At 48.3% G+C, this 16,519-nt stretch overlaps 1 protein-coding gene across 1 annotated transcript; it reads right to left on the bottom strand.

Moving 5' to 3' along the window:
* Positions 1-5,794: 5,794 nt before the first annotated feature.
* Optc (opticin) lies at positions 5,795-16,006 on the bottom strand. Its single transcript, XM_008830358.2, is given in 10 exon segments — positions 5,795-5,922; positions 6,171-6,301; positions 6,869-7,063; positions 7,488-7,583; positions 9,810-10,012; positions 10,876-11,034; positions 12,498-12,523; positions 12,525-12,610; positions 13,893-14,135; positions 15,959-16,006. Coding segments are annotated over 7 exon segments (978 nt in total). The 5' UTR covers positions 14,130-14,135; positions 15,959-16,006; the 3' UTR covers positions 5,795-5,922; positions 6,171-6,301; positions 6,869-6,892.
* Positions 16,007-16,519: the final 513 nt, after the last annotated feature.

Genomic DNA, 16,519 nt, shown 5'->3' with positions numbered 1-16,519 from the left:
AAGACTCAAGTCCGAAGTTTTCTTCTGTAAGGTGGTTTGGCTGGAAATATCTGGATGGCCATTTCACATTCTTCGATTTTGCAGAACACCCTCACTTAGCACAGCTCCAGAGTCAAAGACCTCATTCACCTGTGGTGGCCCTTCTTTTCTCTGCCCCCCACTTCCCATGGCTCCTCTACCCCCAAATTAGATTCTCATTTTCCTCACTGTCTGTCTCCAGGACACAGGAATTTCTTAGATCCCCAAGGAAGACACAGCTGCTTCTGCATGTACTGGGCTCCAGGAGCCTGTCCTGAGCTGCAGGGTCCCTCTCCCTCCTGAAGCTTCGTGTTTTAACCCTTGATGGATGCCATTCAAGCACTGCTCCCTGTGTTGTTGGAGGACCGTGGTGTAGGGGGTGTAGGGTGGTGGTGCTGCTGCTGGGATTGTTCCCTCTTCAGCATTGACCAGAGGTGGGTAATAAGGCCTGCTGCAAAACCAGATGGAGGCCAGGATACAGTTGATTTAGGACCAGGACACGGACTTGAGGGACTAGACTGTATTGTTCTCTGCTTTCTTCTGTTCTCCCTCCCATGGGAAGGCTTTTTGTCTATGCAGGTAGACAGGAAGACAAGTTCTCCAAGGAGGAATGCAATAGGGAGGAAGAGGGACCACCACCCAGGGCTCTAAGACAGACCAACCTGAGGGGGCCCTGCCAGGAAGTTGGGGATGGGAGAAAGTGTAATCTGCCACACGTCCCACAAGAAGGCAGGTGGCTAAATTTGGGATTCTCATTACAATGCTCACTCCCTTACTTCTCAGTTCCTTTTCAGGTGGCCACAGTATAAAGCCCTTCCATCCTATCCTGGGTCCCAACTGAGGCACACACAGGTGAAAAGGATTCTGAAGACCAGGCTAGAGCTGTGGTGCCAGGTGAAGGCCAGGGACAAAAGGAACTGTAAGGAACATGTCAGGGGGAATAGGGTGGGTGGAGGGCATTTGCGTACACATGATCACGATGGTGTGCCTATGCCTGCCCAGGGCCACAGGTTTGCCCACTGGCCAAGGGGACCTGAGTGCACAGCATTATCATGGCAGTCAGGCTGTCCTCATCTTTTTTGGAGTAAAAAGAAAATGGGGATACACAGGTACCCTCCTTCCATAGGGAAATTCTTTAAGCTGCCTTGAGGGAGGCCTGGAAGATGTGAGCTGCTGGAGACATGGAGTCTGCTGGTCAGGCTGGAGATGACCTTGAGAGAGCTGGTGTGTTGGAGAGGAGGGAGCAGGAGGAAAGAGCAGCTGGGAGGATGCAGATGGGAAGGGGCGGGGCAGAGCCAAGCCGCTTGAATCAGGCTGTCTTCTTCCTGACCAGGAGAGAAAAGGACACAGACACTGGCATGTGGCAGTGGGCAGTTGGGAAGAGAGTGTCCTTGAGCTGCAGGGTTCTCCTGAGCTGAGATCCCTCACTTGTGTTCTCTGAGGATGTAGCCCCACTGTGCTGGCAGCCAGCTCACTGGGTGGTACCCCTTTCCAGTCTGGGGGATGCCCTCCTCAGTCTTTGCATCTCAAAGCACTTTGAAGAGTTGGGGATATAGCTTAGTTGGTGGAACCTTTACCCTGGGTTTGATTCCTAGCAGGCAAAAAGAAAAAAAAAAGCACTTGGAGATAGGGCATTGAACCACAGCTCTGGTGCTCTAGACAGGGTTTCCTGCTTCTCTTGCAGGAATTCCTGAGAAATGATGGCTTTCCCTACAGTATACTCCTCTTTGTTTATTTGGTTTGTTGTTTGTTTTTGAGACAGGGTCTCACTATGTACCTGACTATCCTAGAACTCTCTATTTAGACCAGGCTGACCTTGAATTCACCTGCCTCTGTCTCCTGGCTGACTTTGAACTCCTGATTCTTCTACTTCAACCTGCTGAATACTGAAATGACAGCTATGGGCCATCAAGCCTGGCTTCCCATCTTGTTTTTCTACGTCCTATGCTGCTGGTCATGTTTCTCTCAGCTATAGCATAGCACATGACCTCCCAAAGTAGGAGTATCACTTTATTTTTCACAGAATCGAACTATGGTGTCAGATCCCAGATGTAAAAGAACTCTAAAGTACAAATTTGCAGTGTGAATGACCTCACAGGGGAAAAGGCTAAAGGAAAGGGAAGCAGGAAGGAAGCACAGGCAAGGTTAGGTGAGGAAACCTCCCAGGCTCCTCAGCTCTGTTTGGCTCTAGCCCCTACAGTCTCTCCCATCCTCCCTCCTTCCTCTGGAGCTGGATGAGCTTTGGGGAAACTGGAGCTGAGGACAGGGTGGTGCAGAAGGAGGTCACTGTAAGCTCATCTTCTGCTGCAGATAAGAGAGGCCCTGCCTCTTCCCCTGTACCTCCTTTCTCAAAGCTTCCAGAGCTGGCAAAGGTGGATTTCCTGAGGTTAGGAACCTCCCAAAGGCCTCGGGCCAAGGAGGGAGGTGCTGCCCTTCCTTCAGGGCAGGCATTGGAGCCACAAGTGCCCTTGCCAGGGTCAGAAGGAGTTCAGTCAGGCCTTACCCAGGGTCTGAGGTAGGCACTTGTACCTCTTGGACGAGGTTGCTCTTAAACAAGGCTAGACTGCTCTCTGGTGTGGGCCCTGAGGCACTTGGGCTGGTTGCCATGTCTGCCTGGACCCTGAGGCCCCCTGTGAGAGGCTTTGTTCTCTCAGAGCCCCTACCCTCTTGCCCAGTCTCACAGCATTATCATTTCACAGGATGGGGGTGGGGGGTGCCACTGGCTAAAGAAATACTCTCTGCCTGCCACAACATGACTCAGCTCAACTTTTTCTGGTCCTGAGCAAGGCCGGTCAGGTTCTTTCACATAAGACCATGATATAACAGCTGCTAGGAGCAAGTTAATCCCTACAACCTTCTCTGTAGTGGAGGGACAGATGCTCTCTTTAGAATTCTTCAGTGAGTGGGCCAACAAGGGTATTCTTTCTGTTCCCTGGGTTTCCCTAGCCAAAATCTGGGATTAGTCAGGAGATGGCTGCAGAGGTGTGGCCTTGGAGAAATCTTACCTGGTGTATAGGATGGACTTAGGGAAGACAATCTGCCTCCTTGACTGGCACTTGACTGCAGTGTCAGTCCAGGAGTGTGCAATCAGAGCTGGACCTTAGATCTCTGGGTCCCCAATAGATGGACCTGGGTTTGAGGTTTGGCTGAGCCACTTCTTTGCAGTTTGAAAGTACACCACACCCTTTCAGAGGCCTGTTTCCTCGTCCCCATCAAGGAGATGAGCTTCCTTCTTGTCTAACATGGCTTTGGGATTAAATGATTGAGGTGCATACAGCTTTCATGGCACTGAGTGGCAAATTCCAGAAGCCCAGGAATCACCAGTCTCCTCCTCTCACAGAAGAGTGGGAACTATAGGACTTTCTTAGATACAAGTTCATCGTAGGTGTAATGTAGCCTCTGCATTCAGGAGCCCTTGTTTCAGAAAATATTATATATATATATATGTATATGTATATATACACTATACATCATACATACATATATAAGTTATTAGTGGGTTCCATTGATCCAGGATTTCTTGAAGCTAGGGATTTGGAGGCTTTCAGCTGTTGGATACCTGAGTCTTTTCACAATCCAGTAAAGTGCAATGGAAGGTGATAAGGGATGTGGATTGGCATAGGACTAATGGGGGGGCGGTGAGAGTGATAGAGAAACACCTACCCCGAGAAGCGGGGTCGGGGAGAGCTGGGGAGGTGGCTCAGTTATTAAAGTGCTTACTATGTAAGCCTAAAGACCTGAGTTCAGATTCCTGGAACTCACATTAAAAGAAAAAAAAAAAAAAGAATTTGGATGTGGCAGTGAGACAATGGAAACCAGTAGCTAGTGTCTGTAATAATCCTAGTGCTAAGGAGACAGAGGACTGGGGCTTATTGGCCAGCAAGTCTAGTCAAATTGGTGAACTCCAGGGAGGGACTCTGTCTCAACAAAGAAGGTAGAAGGACTAGAGAAATGGCTCAATGGTTAAAAGCACTTGCTGCTCTTGCAGAGATCCTGGGACCAAGTTTGGTTCCCAGTAGCTACATAGCAGCCGACAACCCTCCAATTCCAGTTCTAGGGGATACGACGTCTTCTTCTACCCTCATAGGCATTGCACACACATGGTACACCTACATGCATGCAGGTGAAATACTCATACACATAAAATAATAAAAATAAAAACATGGAGAGCAACCGAGGAAGATAACTAACATCATTGTCCTCTGACTTCCACAGGCATGAACACACATGTGTATACCCCCACACACATACAAAAGAGACAGAAACATACACATAGGAGAGAGACAGAGTGAGAAAGAACAGGAGAGCGAGTGAGAGAAAGAGAAACTGGTCTCCTGTAGAAGCTCTTTGGGAACCAGTGAGAGCTTTAGTGTCTCTGGGAGGTGCTCCCCTGGGTGAGGTGAGCTGGAATCCTGGGTCTCAATGAGGGAAGGCAGAGGCCTCAGCCAGGGCATGAAGGCACCTCTCAGCACCCCTAAGTCTTCCCACTGACAGCCTAGAGTCAGTATGTAGAGTCTCTTGTCTAAGCTTCAGTAAGCATGTGAGATGGGCAAGTGATTTATCTTCTTCAGGTCTTGATTTCATCCAAAGAGTAGGAACAGTAATCCTTGGCTTGTCTGCCTACAGGATTATGGTGAGGATCAAAGTGCTTGCTGAAGTGCTTGCTACATAGGAGTTGGGCAAGGCAGATAAATGCTTCTCTTCCATGTGGGCCACAAGAAACACCTATCCCTTCAGGCTCAGAGACCACTGGGACCATAAGTGGTTGCCTTGGCAACCATGAGTTGGCAGGCTCCTATTCCATCTTCAATTTCAGTTTAAATGCCGGTTCTGCAAAGAGCTTCCCCAGACCCTCAGACTTGGTCCCCTCTTGTCGGCATTATCTGTAGACTCCCTTTATAGCACTTCTGAGTTGAATAGTGTGGTTGCCTGTGTGATTATCTTCTGTACTAGATCCTAAACTTGATGAGGAAAAAAGAGTAAGTTTCTTTTGCACAGCTTCTTATTAGTGACCACATGCTGTGTCAGGCACACAGCAGGTATGTGCAGAAAATCCTACTGAATTATCAAAGACCTTACCTGTCTCATGCCTCTTCCATGCCTCAATCAACACCAGGTGCCCAGTGCCATCCAGGTAGAAGAACCAGGGTAGCAGGGCATGATGGTACTCGTTTATAATCCCAGCACTGGGGAGGCTGAGGAAGGAGGATCACAAATTCAAGGCCAGGCTGGGGCTATATAACAAGAATCTTTCCGTTGGTGGGGAAAAAAGGGCTGAGCATGGTGACCTGTACCTTTAATCCCAGCACTGAAGCAGAGGCAGAGGAAGATCTCTGTGGGTTCTAGGCCAGCTTGATCTACATAGCGACTTCCAGTCCGGTCAGGGGTACATGGTGAGACCTTATCTCAAAAAAAAAAAAAAAAAAAATTTTTTTTTTTTTTGCTGTCTTTTTGAGATAGGGTCTCCCTGTAGCCCCAGCTGTCCTGGAACTCACTGTGTAGACCAGGCTGGCCTTGAACTCACAGAGATCTACCTGCCTCTGCCTCCCAAGTGCTGGGATTAAAGGCGTGCACCATAAGGAAGTAGAGGGAAGTGGTCCTCTCTTGGGAGATAACAGTTACTCATCTTCCCATTCTGTCCGCATCACAGTCCCCGCCCAGGCTTCAAAAGCTGTAGATAATTGTTATATTTATTTATTTGTCTTTGCGCAAGGCTGCCCTCTGCTGGTTGTACATGCAGGAGCGAACAGTAAGGATGGACTCCAGAGGCCAGAAACCCGGAGGCTGAGCAGGCTGAGGCTGGCCAGCAGTCAGGGAAAAGTGCTTCCAAGAGGGTCTGCAGGTGAGACGTCAGGTCATTTCTCTCTCCTTCTGGATGGTTCTCTCCAAATGAGACAGGAGGCCCTAGAAAGAGCAAGAAATTAAGACACGCCCCATAGAAATGGTACACATCTCCAGTGGGGAGGGCAGGGAGGGTCTGGGAGGACTAGTCTAAACAGCAGTTCTTTCTCTTCAGTGGTACTGGTAGGCTTCTAACAACCAGCGCTCAAAACAACACACACACACACACACACACACACACACACACACACACATTAGATTCTAAGCTTGATTTGCAGCATTTGTGGATTTCCATGGGTTAAGCCTCTCACCATGGCCAATTTCAGACTACCAACATGACGTCGTCACCAAATGAGTCAGGAAGAGCACCCGGTACCATGCCATTCTATGGACTCTTTACCATGCTGCTGCCGTGGTCAGAAATATCTTCAAGATATTCAAACTGTTGGGAAGTGATGAGTTTTGAATATTTGTTACATTTGTTTTCAATATAATATATTTAATTGTGATGTTACATAATATAAATTTTCATAATGGCAGTGTTTAACAACTGAGCAGCAAAATTCTGGGAAATGTGAGCACCAGTCTAGCCAGCCTGGTAGTAAGAGCTGGCTCCAGCACTCCCAAGCCGCTCTTCTCCCCTGCCTCCACCCCTGCTTCTGCCCCTCTGTCTCCCTCTCTTCCTCCTGTTTCTATTTCATGGCTGTCCTGGAATTCTGTGTGGGAAGAAGGAATGGAGAGGGTGGAAAAGATTTCTGCAGCAGATACTGCTGATTTCTGAGTCAGGAGCCTTGAGGTGTTAAGGAAAGAGGAGGGAGGAATACAAATTTGGTGGCTGAAGGACAACACTCTGTGTGTGCACAGGAGCTTGTGTGTGTGTGTGTGTGTGTGTGTGTGTGTGTGTGTGTGCGCATGCGTGTAATTTTGCGATTATGGCTCATGAGGCCATCTGATACTTTGGCTAAATGAAGAGCACTGTTTAGATGCAGGGAGCCTCTGAGCACTCTACCTGGGAGGAGAGGATCAGTGGCAGTTAGGTGAAGCAGCCTATGGGGAGCCGTGGCAGACAAAAGTAGGCATCTGGGAAAAGGCTCAGATTGATGGGGTTGCCATCCAGGCGGATGTCTTCCAGCTGCTGGCAGGTGTATCTGTGCTCCCTGGTGTCACAGAAGGCGTCTCTCTCCATGGTGTCTATCTTGTTATTCTGGAAGGGACAGCACAGCTAGGCCACCCCTAGAAGTTTCATCCCCAGGAAGCACTGAAGGATCACAGCCTCATGTCCAGCTGGAGAAACCGAGGCAGGTAGAACAGGCCACAGGGCCAAAAAGAGGACACTTGTGGAGGACAAAGAGAGAGAGAGAGGGAAAAGATTAGGAAAGCTGAGGGAAGAAGGGGAGAGTGGAAGGGTGAGGCCCTAATGGGAAGAGGAGAGGCCGAGGAAGGCAGACCAGGAGGATGCAAAGGTAGGTGGGTGGGATTGAACACAGACATGGAAGGAGAGGAAATGTTCTGAACAGAGGTGTAGAGTATCATTTAGACAGACCGCGCCCCGTCCCCTTGTGGCCCTGAAGTCCCCTGTTACCTGCTTTCCACCCTCTGCTGCCCTTGTTCTGACCAAGGCTCCTCACCTGTAGGTGCAGAGACCGCAGGCTTAGGGGCAAAGGTTCTGGGATGGAATCCAGCAGGTTATCTGCCAGGTAGAGAAACTGAAGCTTCTCTAGCACCTGTGGGGACACAGAGTATGGGACACTGGTGGGTCCTGTCAGGCCCTGGCCATGAGGAGGTACCCCATGAGGCCAGAGTCAGGTAGCCCTATTTGTGGGGTGGGGTGCCTCTTTTTTTTTTTTCAGAAAGAATCTTGCTACATATCTTAGACTGACTTGGAATTCTCTATACAGCACAAGCTAGCCTCAAACTTGTGACCCTCCTGCCTCATCTTCTCAAGTCCCGTGATTACAGGTATATACACCACCAAGCCCAGCTCAGGATGCTTGTTCTTTAAGTAGCTTACAGTAACTCCGATGCCAAAGGAAAGCTGTTGTCATTGAGTGCCTCCAGTGAGGGAGCAGGAAGGGGTGTTAATGCTGACTGGGAAGAGTAGAGGAAGGCAGGGACAGGTAGAAAGGAGAACCAGGGGACGTTTTGGCTTAGCCTCAACTTCACTGCCATCAGTGAAAAGTCTCTCAATGTTTCACCTAGAATGGATATGGAGAGCATGTTCAGAGGATGCCAGACCAGCAGAACAGAACCCCAAGGCATACAGAGGCAGACTGAGCATGTAAGTCTGACAGCACTGTCAGAATCAGGGAGGCTGATCCGAGAGGGACTTGGGGAGAGATTGGCCTGCAGGGGGCTCAGAGAGCAGGAGTAAGCTACCATTTACGGAGCATCCATTCTGTGTTTAATCATCCTATGCTCTGGGTAAATGCTGTGTGTTTAATCTTGCAGCAGCTGTGTCAAGTGGGCATTATTACCCTCTTTTTATAAATGAGGAAACATCAGAGGTGACTCACTCAGTGAACTTGGGTCCTCTGCTTCAAAGTCCCTGCCTTTTCCAGGCTGAGAAAATAGGTCCGAGTGAAGGCAGAGAAGCGCCTCCTAATATGGAAACAATCTGGATGTTTCTGAGGGCCAGAATAGCCAGGGAGCTCAGTGACAGGCAGTCCCAGTGCTTTCTGTACAGCTGGGGAAACCGACACCTGCAGGCTCATAGCAGGTTTCTTACCCTACCCACGAGTAGCATGGACAGTTTTCTGTGACCTCCTCGGGACCACTGCACACAGAAATCTGGGAGAGTGGAAGATGTTCTCAAAGGGGCGTAAAGACAGAGCAAGCACACAGCTTGGTGACACACTCTTGTTATCTCAGGGCTCTGGAGGCTGAGGATGAGTTTGAGGCCATCCTGGACTACATGTCTTATCTGTAAAGAAATAAATAAATGAAAACTGCAGTTCTGACTTTATCCATTTGATACTTCTAAGCATGAATTTGTTTGCACAAAAGCTCTTGCTATACTCAAGCACTGCTTAAGGACAGGGATACATTCTGAGAAATGTGACATTATGCAATTATTTACCCAAACTGAGAGAGCTATGGTGTTAGTAGATGACACAGTCTTAGGGTACTACCATCATGCATGTGGTCCAGTGCTGCTGACAGAAATGTTGTCAGGTGGACTGACTGTACTTGAGAGAGGCAGAGAGGCTGGATGTGAGCAGCTGGTCTTTGAAGACCCTTCCTAGTCCTGCAGCGGGCATGCTGGGAGATGCCAGTCTTATTCACATTGGCTTGTCTTCAGTGGAATACATCTTGGGTTTTTCCTAGCCCATATGATCATATTTGTGTCATATGACTTAGCTCTTCCCATCAAATCTGGCCAATTAATAAACCATCAGATTGTGTCTCTTGAGAATTTGATCATCAAGAAACAGTGACCAGTCACTTTGTGGCAGATTTTAGGAATAAAATGATATATAGGAGTTGGGGTTGGAGTCAACACCATATCAGCCAAAGCCACAGATAAGTTTGAGTTTTCAAGGGCAGAACTGAGCCTGTCTGGGATGCTGGTGTGCAGACAGGTAAATGGAGCAGATGCATAGAAAGAGGCAAACATTAGAGACAATGTCCCCACAGACAGAAGGGAGAGTTGCTGATCTTGGCTTCTGGCCCCACTGTCCCCAGTAACAGGTTCCCGAGACCTGACAGCCCTGTATGTCCCATTCACTGAGACTCCAGAGGCTCCAGGAATGGCATGATGTAAAACACTTTTTTCTTGAGTCAGAATCAGTCTCTTCCAATTGGAAGAATGTTTAATAATCCACAAATGAAAGAGATAGAAAAATGGACGTTGGTTTTTATGCTTTAAGACCAGGGTTGCAGCAGGGATAGATGTGAGGTCAGAGTACATGGGTAACACAGGTGTTGCTTAATGGGCCGAAGCCCTGGCTCACCCTGAAAGCCTCAGGCTGTATCCCAGAGCTCTGCAGCCGATTCAGGCGGACATCCAGAAACTCAATGCCACTGGGCAGCACAGGCAAGGCTGCCAGCTGGTTCTCTGTGAGGATCAGATCCTGCAGGGCAGGCAGTGGACGGAGGGCATCATTGTGGATGGAGGAGATGGAGTTACTGGAGAGGTCAATTCTTTTCAGTTTTGCTGAAAGATGTTGGGGGAGAACAAAGAGTGAAATGAGCATACCACCTTTCCTGGCCCCCTGTGGGATATGCTTGCCTCCATGCCTGCCCCATCCCTCCATGCCTGCCCCATCCCTCCATGCCTGCCCCATCCCTCTATGCCTGCCCCATCCCTCCATGCCTGCCCCATCCCTCTATGCCTGCCCCATCCCTCCGTGCCTGCCCCATCCCTCTATGCCTGCCCCATCCCTCTAAGGGGATTCTAACTAGCACACTACTCACACCAGGTCCAAACAATAAGAAACAAGGCTAACTCGGTCTCCTTAGGAAACTCTAGAGTTCCTCAACATTTTCCCCCAGAGTTCTGGTTCTGTGGTGACTACCCACCTTAAAAGAGTCCCCTAACAACAAAAACTAACAAACTCAGGAATCCTTGTTTCCCTCCCCCCTGCATGGGGGACACTGAAGACCTGAAAGTCTGTCAGCAATTATAGGTAGATGCTAGAGGAAAGCCCAGGTCTCCTGGCTCAAGCGGGGAACAAGGTAGAAAGCAGCAAAACAAAGCAAGAGCAAAGAGCTCTGTGAACAGCCTCGGTGCGGAAAAGAGGTTTTGGGTGGTCTAGCCCGGAGGCCGACAGGTATAGTTGCTGGAACATCCTAGAAATGTTGGCTCAGCACACCTTCCTTTTCCCACCTCCCTTTGGAAAAAGAAATGAGAGCAGGCAACTTCTACCACTTAAACTCTTCAAGGTAAGGACTTAGAAAGATCTGGGGCCCTGTTCATTTGTCAGTTGGAAAGACCTGGGAGCTAACAGTTTCTGGTCACTGCACCCCAGCAGTCCTCTCTGCCTTGCCACCTCCCCCTTGTCTCAAGGTATTACATACTCAGCCTTTTGAAGTCTCCAGCTTGGATGTGACTGATGTGATTGAAGCAAGCATACAGGTAGGTAGTCATCTGGGGAAGAGGAGGAATGTTCTCGAGGTCCGCATCATCACAGTACACAGAGGAACCAAGGCACACACAGATCAGGCAGGTGGGCAGGCCTGGTCAGAGAGAAGACAGAACAAAGGGAGATCTCTGGTCAGACTCCCTTCAGCCTCTGTGGCCAGTGGTCCTTTCTTCAGTGAGTGTCTGAGCCACGGGCATCTGTGTCTTTTGGATGGCATGTGTTGTTGTTGTTGTTATTATTATTATTAATCGTTGCCCAGAACCACTGACACAGTGCATCCAGACAATACGCTTGGTTGCTGTCAGTCTGTCACTCGGTCCTCAGGCAAAGAGAGGGTTCACCTTAGTACAGTTCAGTGTAAGCCAGTTGGTTCTTTCATCAGACTCTGGTCCTTCGTTGGTTCTCCTGAGTCTATGTCAGGACCTCTGTCTGTTTCTTTTCCATAGACCCCCAAAGGTACAGTGTAGATGAAAAAAGCCAGAATTACATGGAATAATCAGTGGATGCTGCCTCTGCCAGCTGCCTTATGAAGAGGAGTTAGACATGAACTGTGTCAAGATGGAATGGACAGTGTCTGCCTAGCATCCAATTTCCCTTGGTATGGCATCCGCATCCAGATTTCCCATCAGGAAACAGTCTTCCCCTGTTCTCAGCCCATTGGTCCATCTCTACACCCACTGATCAGTAGACTCACCCAATTGACCAATGTTAATGTCACTTGTAACACAAGGCAAAGAGATTACCAGGCGATCTATATCAAAGAAGCACTGATAGAAAGGAAATAGGCCCTAAATGAAAGAGCAGCGGTGATCAGCAGGAGCAGAAGGGGGCCCCAAGCACTTTTTATCCCAAGGCAGGTCCAGCTGAGACTCTTTATGGTTTCTTTAAGCCTAAAACTATGGCTTGGAGAGCTCATGCTCCCTCCCGCCCCCCACTGAACACCCCCGCTGACTCAGTACCCAAGGTACACACCAGCAAACATCCCAGAGGAGAACAAGACATCAGAGTACCAGCAAGTCCGTAATAAGCTGCATTCCTTCTGTGCCCTGGTTTCTGATCCCTAGCAGAGTGCTGAGCCCTTGCCATCAACAATGCTGTACCCCAGTCCCCTGGAAGGCACTGGGGAGGGCTGCTAATGAGGTGAATTTGGAGCTGAAGTCAGTGTGACTGCTTCATGTGCCCCTGTGCCAAGCGACAGCCACTAAGTTATTTATTCTTCTTTCCAGGCTTTTAATTGTCTCAAATTACCATTCAACCTGCTCCCCAAGTGATGCTGTTTAATTAAGGTAGGGTGGCTTGCTAGGATGTAGAAGTTTTTGCTTGCTTGTGCGCGTATGCAAAAGTGTCAGTGTTGACCAGCCACTCCTATTAGTGGTGTTGAGTGTTCTTACTATGGCAATCTCCCTTCTTATTACTGCTGGCAAGGGCCAGCCTGAACCCAGGATTCCCTGGCCTTAGCCCTCACCACAGTCCACTTTGGGACTGGACGACTGATTCTGGTTCGTGACTGCTTGGCCTGTGATCTATGGATACTGTGACCTTCTGATCCGTACTTACCATGGCTACTCTGGGAGCCCAGCAGGAGTCACTGCGGAGTTTGATGATGTTGTTGTTGGAGCTGTAGTACTCTGGTTGGGCCTAGTCCTTTTTGGAAGAGCCAGGCTGCTCACATTAATCTGGAAGTATAGCACATAACACACCAAAGGCCAGTCTGTACCTGAGATGGACTTACTTTGGTCTCTGGAAACCTAGTGACCAAGTTCAAACATGAGGTAAGAAGGACAGGGTAGAGAGAGCAGAAAGAGTGAGCAGGGAGGGATCTCAGAGAGCATGGCATATAGCAACTTCTGCCTACCAGTGAGGAAACCGAGGCCAAGAAAGGAGAGGGATGAGGATCAGGTACCCAGCAGGCATCAACGCAAAACTGAAGTCTGGGTTTCTGGATTGTCCAGGATTGTACACTCTCCGTGCTCTCTGGATTGCTCAGGCTGGCACACACCCCTTCCTCCACCCCAACTCGGCTCACATCACAAATGGGCAAAGGCTTCTGGAATCACATATCATGCTGCACAGGTCAACACCTGCAGAGGGCAGGAGAGCTAAGGAGAACTTCGGACTGGAGGGCAGGCTAAGAAAAGAGATGAGCTAGCGTTTCTCTTTCTAGGGAGACCATGAGAATACTGCAGACCGTCACCCCATTGAAACATGACTCATGATCCTATTTGACCACAAAGAGGGATGTATGACTTCAGGGGAGAGAAGGCCTTACCAAATGTGCCACATGGACATTGGAGATAGACAGTGTCCTCCTCTTAGTATCATCATGTAAGTGACAAGTTCCTATGGAGGACCAAGAAATGTGCCACATGGACATTGGAGATAGACAGTGTCCTCCTCTTAGTATCATGTAAGTGACAAGTTCCTATGGAGGACCAAATATTTGCACCTTAGGACCGAGAAGACAATGGAGTTGGTAAAGTATTTGCCTTATAAGCATGAGGACATGACCTTGATCCCCAGAAGCTCTTTTTAAAAGAATCCAGGGGCTGTGGCGAAAGCTTATAATCTCAGTGCAAGGGAGGCTGATAAAGGAAGATCCCCGAGCTAGCCCACCTTACTTGACAAGCTCCAGGCTAATTAGATACTCTGCCTTAAAAACGAAACAACACAACACAAAAAACAAATCAAGCCAAACAAAACCAAAACACAAGACGGAGAGCTCCTAAGGAATAACACCCAAAATGTCTTCTGGTCACACACACACACACACACACACACACACACACACACACACACGTACACATGTACCTACATACGTATGAAGAAACACATACAAAGAATTTGCATCTTATACAGAGTTGGGAGCTTGAGAGACTTGTATTATGGGACAGATGGAGAGGGACTTGGCCCCTGACCCCTGTTTCTTTCAGGAAATGCAAGTTAACCGTGTTCCCTCATCTCAGCAAGCTGGTCCCCATAGTCAACAGGTTCCTTGTAGTTGCTCAGGTCAGTGACCTCACTGTAGTCATCATTGTTGTCGTCAAGGCTCAGGACATAGTCCCCCACGTGCAGAACAGCAAAAGCATCACCTTTCTCAGGGCTCTGCTCCTTGCTCTCCTTTGGGACAGACGCTGTTCCTGCCTCCTGCAGCACCAGGGCCAGTAGACTCAGGATAGCTGGGAGCCTCATGGGGTCCTAAAGGAGGAACAGGAATGGGAATGGGCTGAATCCCTTTGAGGTGCATCCTGGGGTAGACAGTGGAAAGGCTGAGCTCTCTAGAGCTTTGTGGGAAGGGCCCATAAAATTACCCAACCTCTTTCATGCTTGTACATTCTAGCCATTTATCATACACTTATTCAGCACCTCTTCAGTCTCTTGCTGAGGCTCCTTAATGACTGGGCTGTGTCTAGGGGCATCTTCATCAGGCACTCCATAGCACCTCACTATGTGGTGATCACTCACCCAGGCTTCTGAACACAGCTGCCACGGGCTTCCTTACTCATCTAGTCACAGACAGGCTTACACAAGTCCCAGGCACACTGAGCACATACTTGTGCATTTATACAGATGTTCTCTCTTCAGCAACCCCATGCTCAAAATAAAACTCTCCATTAAAAAGCTAGCTTTAAAGACGTTACATTAGAGACTTTTGTTTTTGAGATGGGATCTACTATCGTAGGGTATCCTAGGCTGACTTCAAACTTGCTATGTAGTGGAAGATGACCTTGAACTTCTGATTCATCTGCCTCCACCTCCCAAGTATTGGATGACAGACGTGTATCACTATGCCTGGTTTATGAAGAGCTGGGTATCAAACCCAGAACTTCATGTATGCTAGACAAGCACTCTACCAACTGAGCTATATCCCTAGCCCTACTGTGGTTTACTAAAAGATCATTCAGTCATGCATTTACTTAAGCATTTATGGGGTATACATTAAGTTGCAGGCTCTGGACTTGCCTCTGGAGGTTCAGAAATGAATAAGCCCTTTTTAGGAACAACTAGTCAATTTGGAGACAAGACTTATATTTTGACATACAATGTGGAAAAGAAAGACTGCTTATTCAAAAAATAGAAATATAGCTTTTTATTTAATTTTTTAAAAATAATTTGTTTTTTAAAATTATTTATTTAATAGCCATATAATTAGAAGAAGCATTTCATGACAACAGCACTGACATATTCAATAACAATTTCCAGAGCTAAGATGCATCTGTTTCAAGATTGGCTGTAAATTTTTTTATTTTTAAAAATATTTTATGTATTATTATTTTTATTTTATGTGTATGAATGTATTGCCTGCACGTATGTGAGTGCACCTGTGTTGTGCAATGCCACGGAGGTCAGAAGAGGGAATCCGATTCCGTTGGAACTGGAGTTAAGGACAGTTCGTAGCTGCCATGTCGGTTCTGGGAATCAAACCCGAGTCCTCTGCAAGAGCAGTCAGTGTTCTTAACCGCTGAGACATCTCCTCAGCCCCAGAAATACAGCTTTTCAGAAATATAATTGTAGAGACAAAAAAGAGTTCCTGTGTGGTTATGGGAGGATGTTTGCATGAAGAAAGGTCTGTAGACATCTGTGTATCTATGTGCGTGCATACTGGTGACTGCACATATATGATGTGCATGAGTTTTGTGCAGCCACCCATATCTATGCAGACAGGTGGAATGCTGCCTGTGGCATGGGTGTTGAAGTGCAGGTACCACCACAGCCACTGTATACCTGATCATACATGCCTCCCAAAGCCAGCTGCACAGATTTCTGAATTTCATCTGGGCCAAAGATTAAACCCCCAACAGTAGTAAGAGGTATGATGTCTCTTTGCTTCCCTTACACTCCTCATTCCAAACCAAACTAAGTCCTAAGGCAGCTTACTGACCACTTGGAAGTGTCCTCCAGTGTCTCTGATCAGAGCCTTGACTTCTCCCCATTCTCTCTGCCCAATCCCTGTCCCAGTCCCCATTCTGTCCCCTTATTTGCATACCAGTGGGCCTGAGGCCTCCAATCTTGGACCTTACCTTTTAGGTGTTTTTAGATGCTGTTCGTTCCTTTGGTCCTACAGCTTCCAGGGAGATGAGGGGTCTGATGGAAAGGTTAACTGCCTGCCTGCCTGCCTGCCTTGGAGACAGGGCACGCCCTCACCCACTGGCCAAGGGGAGGGCAAATAGTTGGCCCAGGAAGCAATGTGTCTACTTAGATTTCCCATTCTTGGAAATGTCCTGCTGTTTCTCTTCCTTTCTCCTCAGGGGCCCTTTGCTTAGTGAACAGGAATTCCTTGTCCTACCCCACCTTCACCCCTCCCCTTTGCCATTCCTTCTTTTTCTCTCACTCTGCCCCTTTCTTTCTAGACTACCCTCCTAAAAAGGCCAGATATTTTAGGGGAACACAGTCAGATTAGTTTTCCAGAAGGACGAACCGAGGTTATATGGAAGGATGGAGGCTTGCCCTTCTAGCAGCCCCCAGACCCCAAGTCCAGGACTGATGACGCTTGACTTCATAGATGAAATCCAAAGAGAAAAAGAGGCTGGGGTGGGCTGAGGAACCCAAACCAGCCCCATGCTCAGAGCCCCCAGGAACCA

Source organism: Nannospalax galili, unplaced genomic scaffold (assembly GCF_000622305.1).
Source record: "Nannospalax galili isolate Female #2095 unplaced genomic scaffold, S.galili_v1.0 scaffold113, whole genome shotgun sequence".
Classification (NCBI taxonomy): Eukaryota; Metazoa; Chordata; class Mammalia; order Rodentia; family Spalacidae; genus Nannospalax; species Nannospalax galili.
This window is presented reverse-complemented; position numbering and strand designations above follow the sequence as displayed.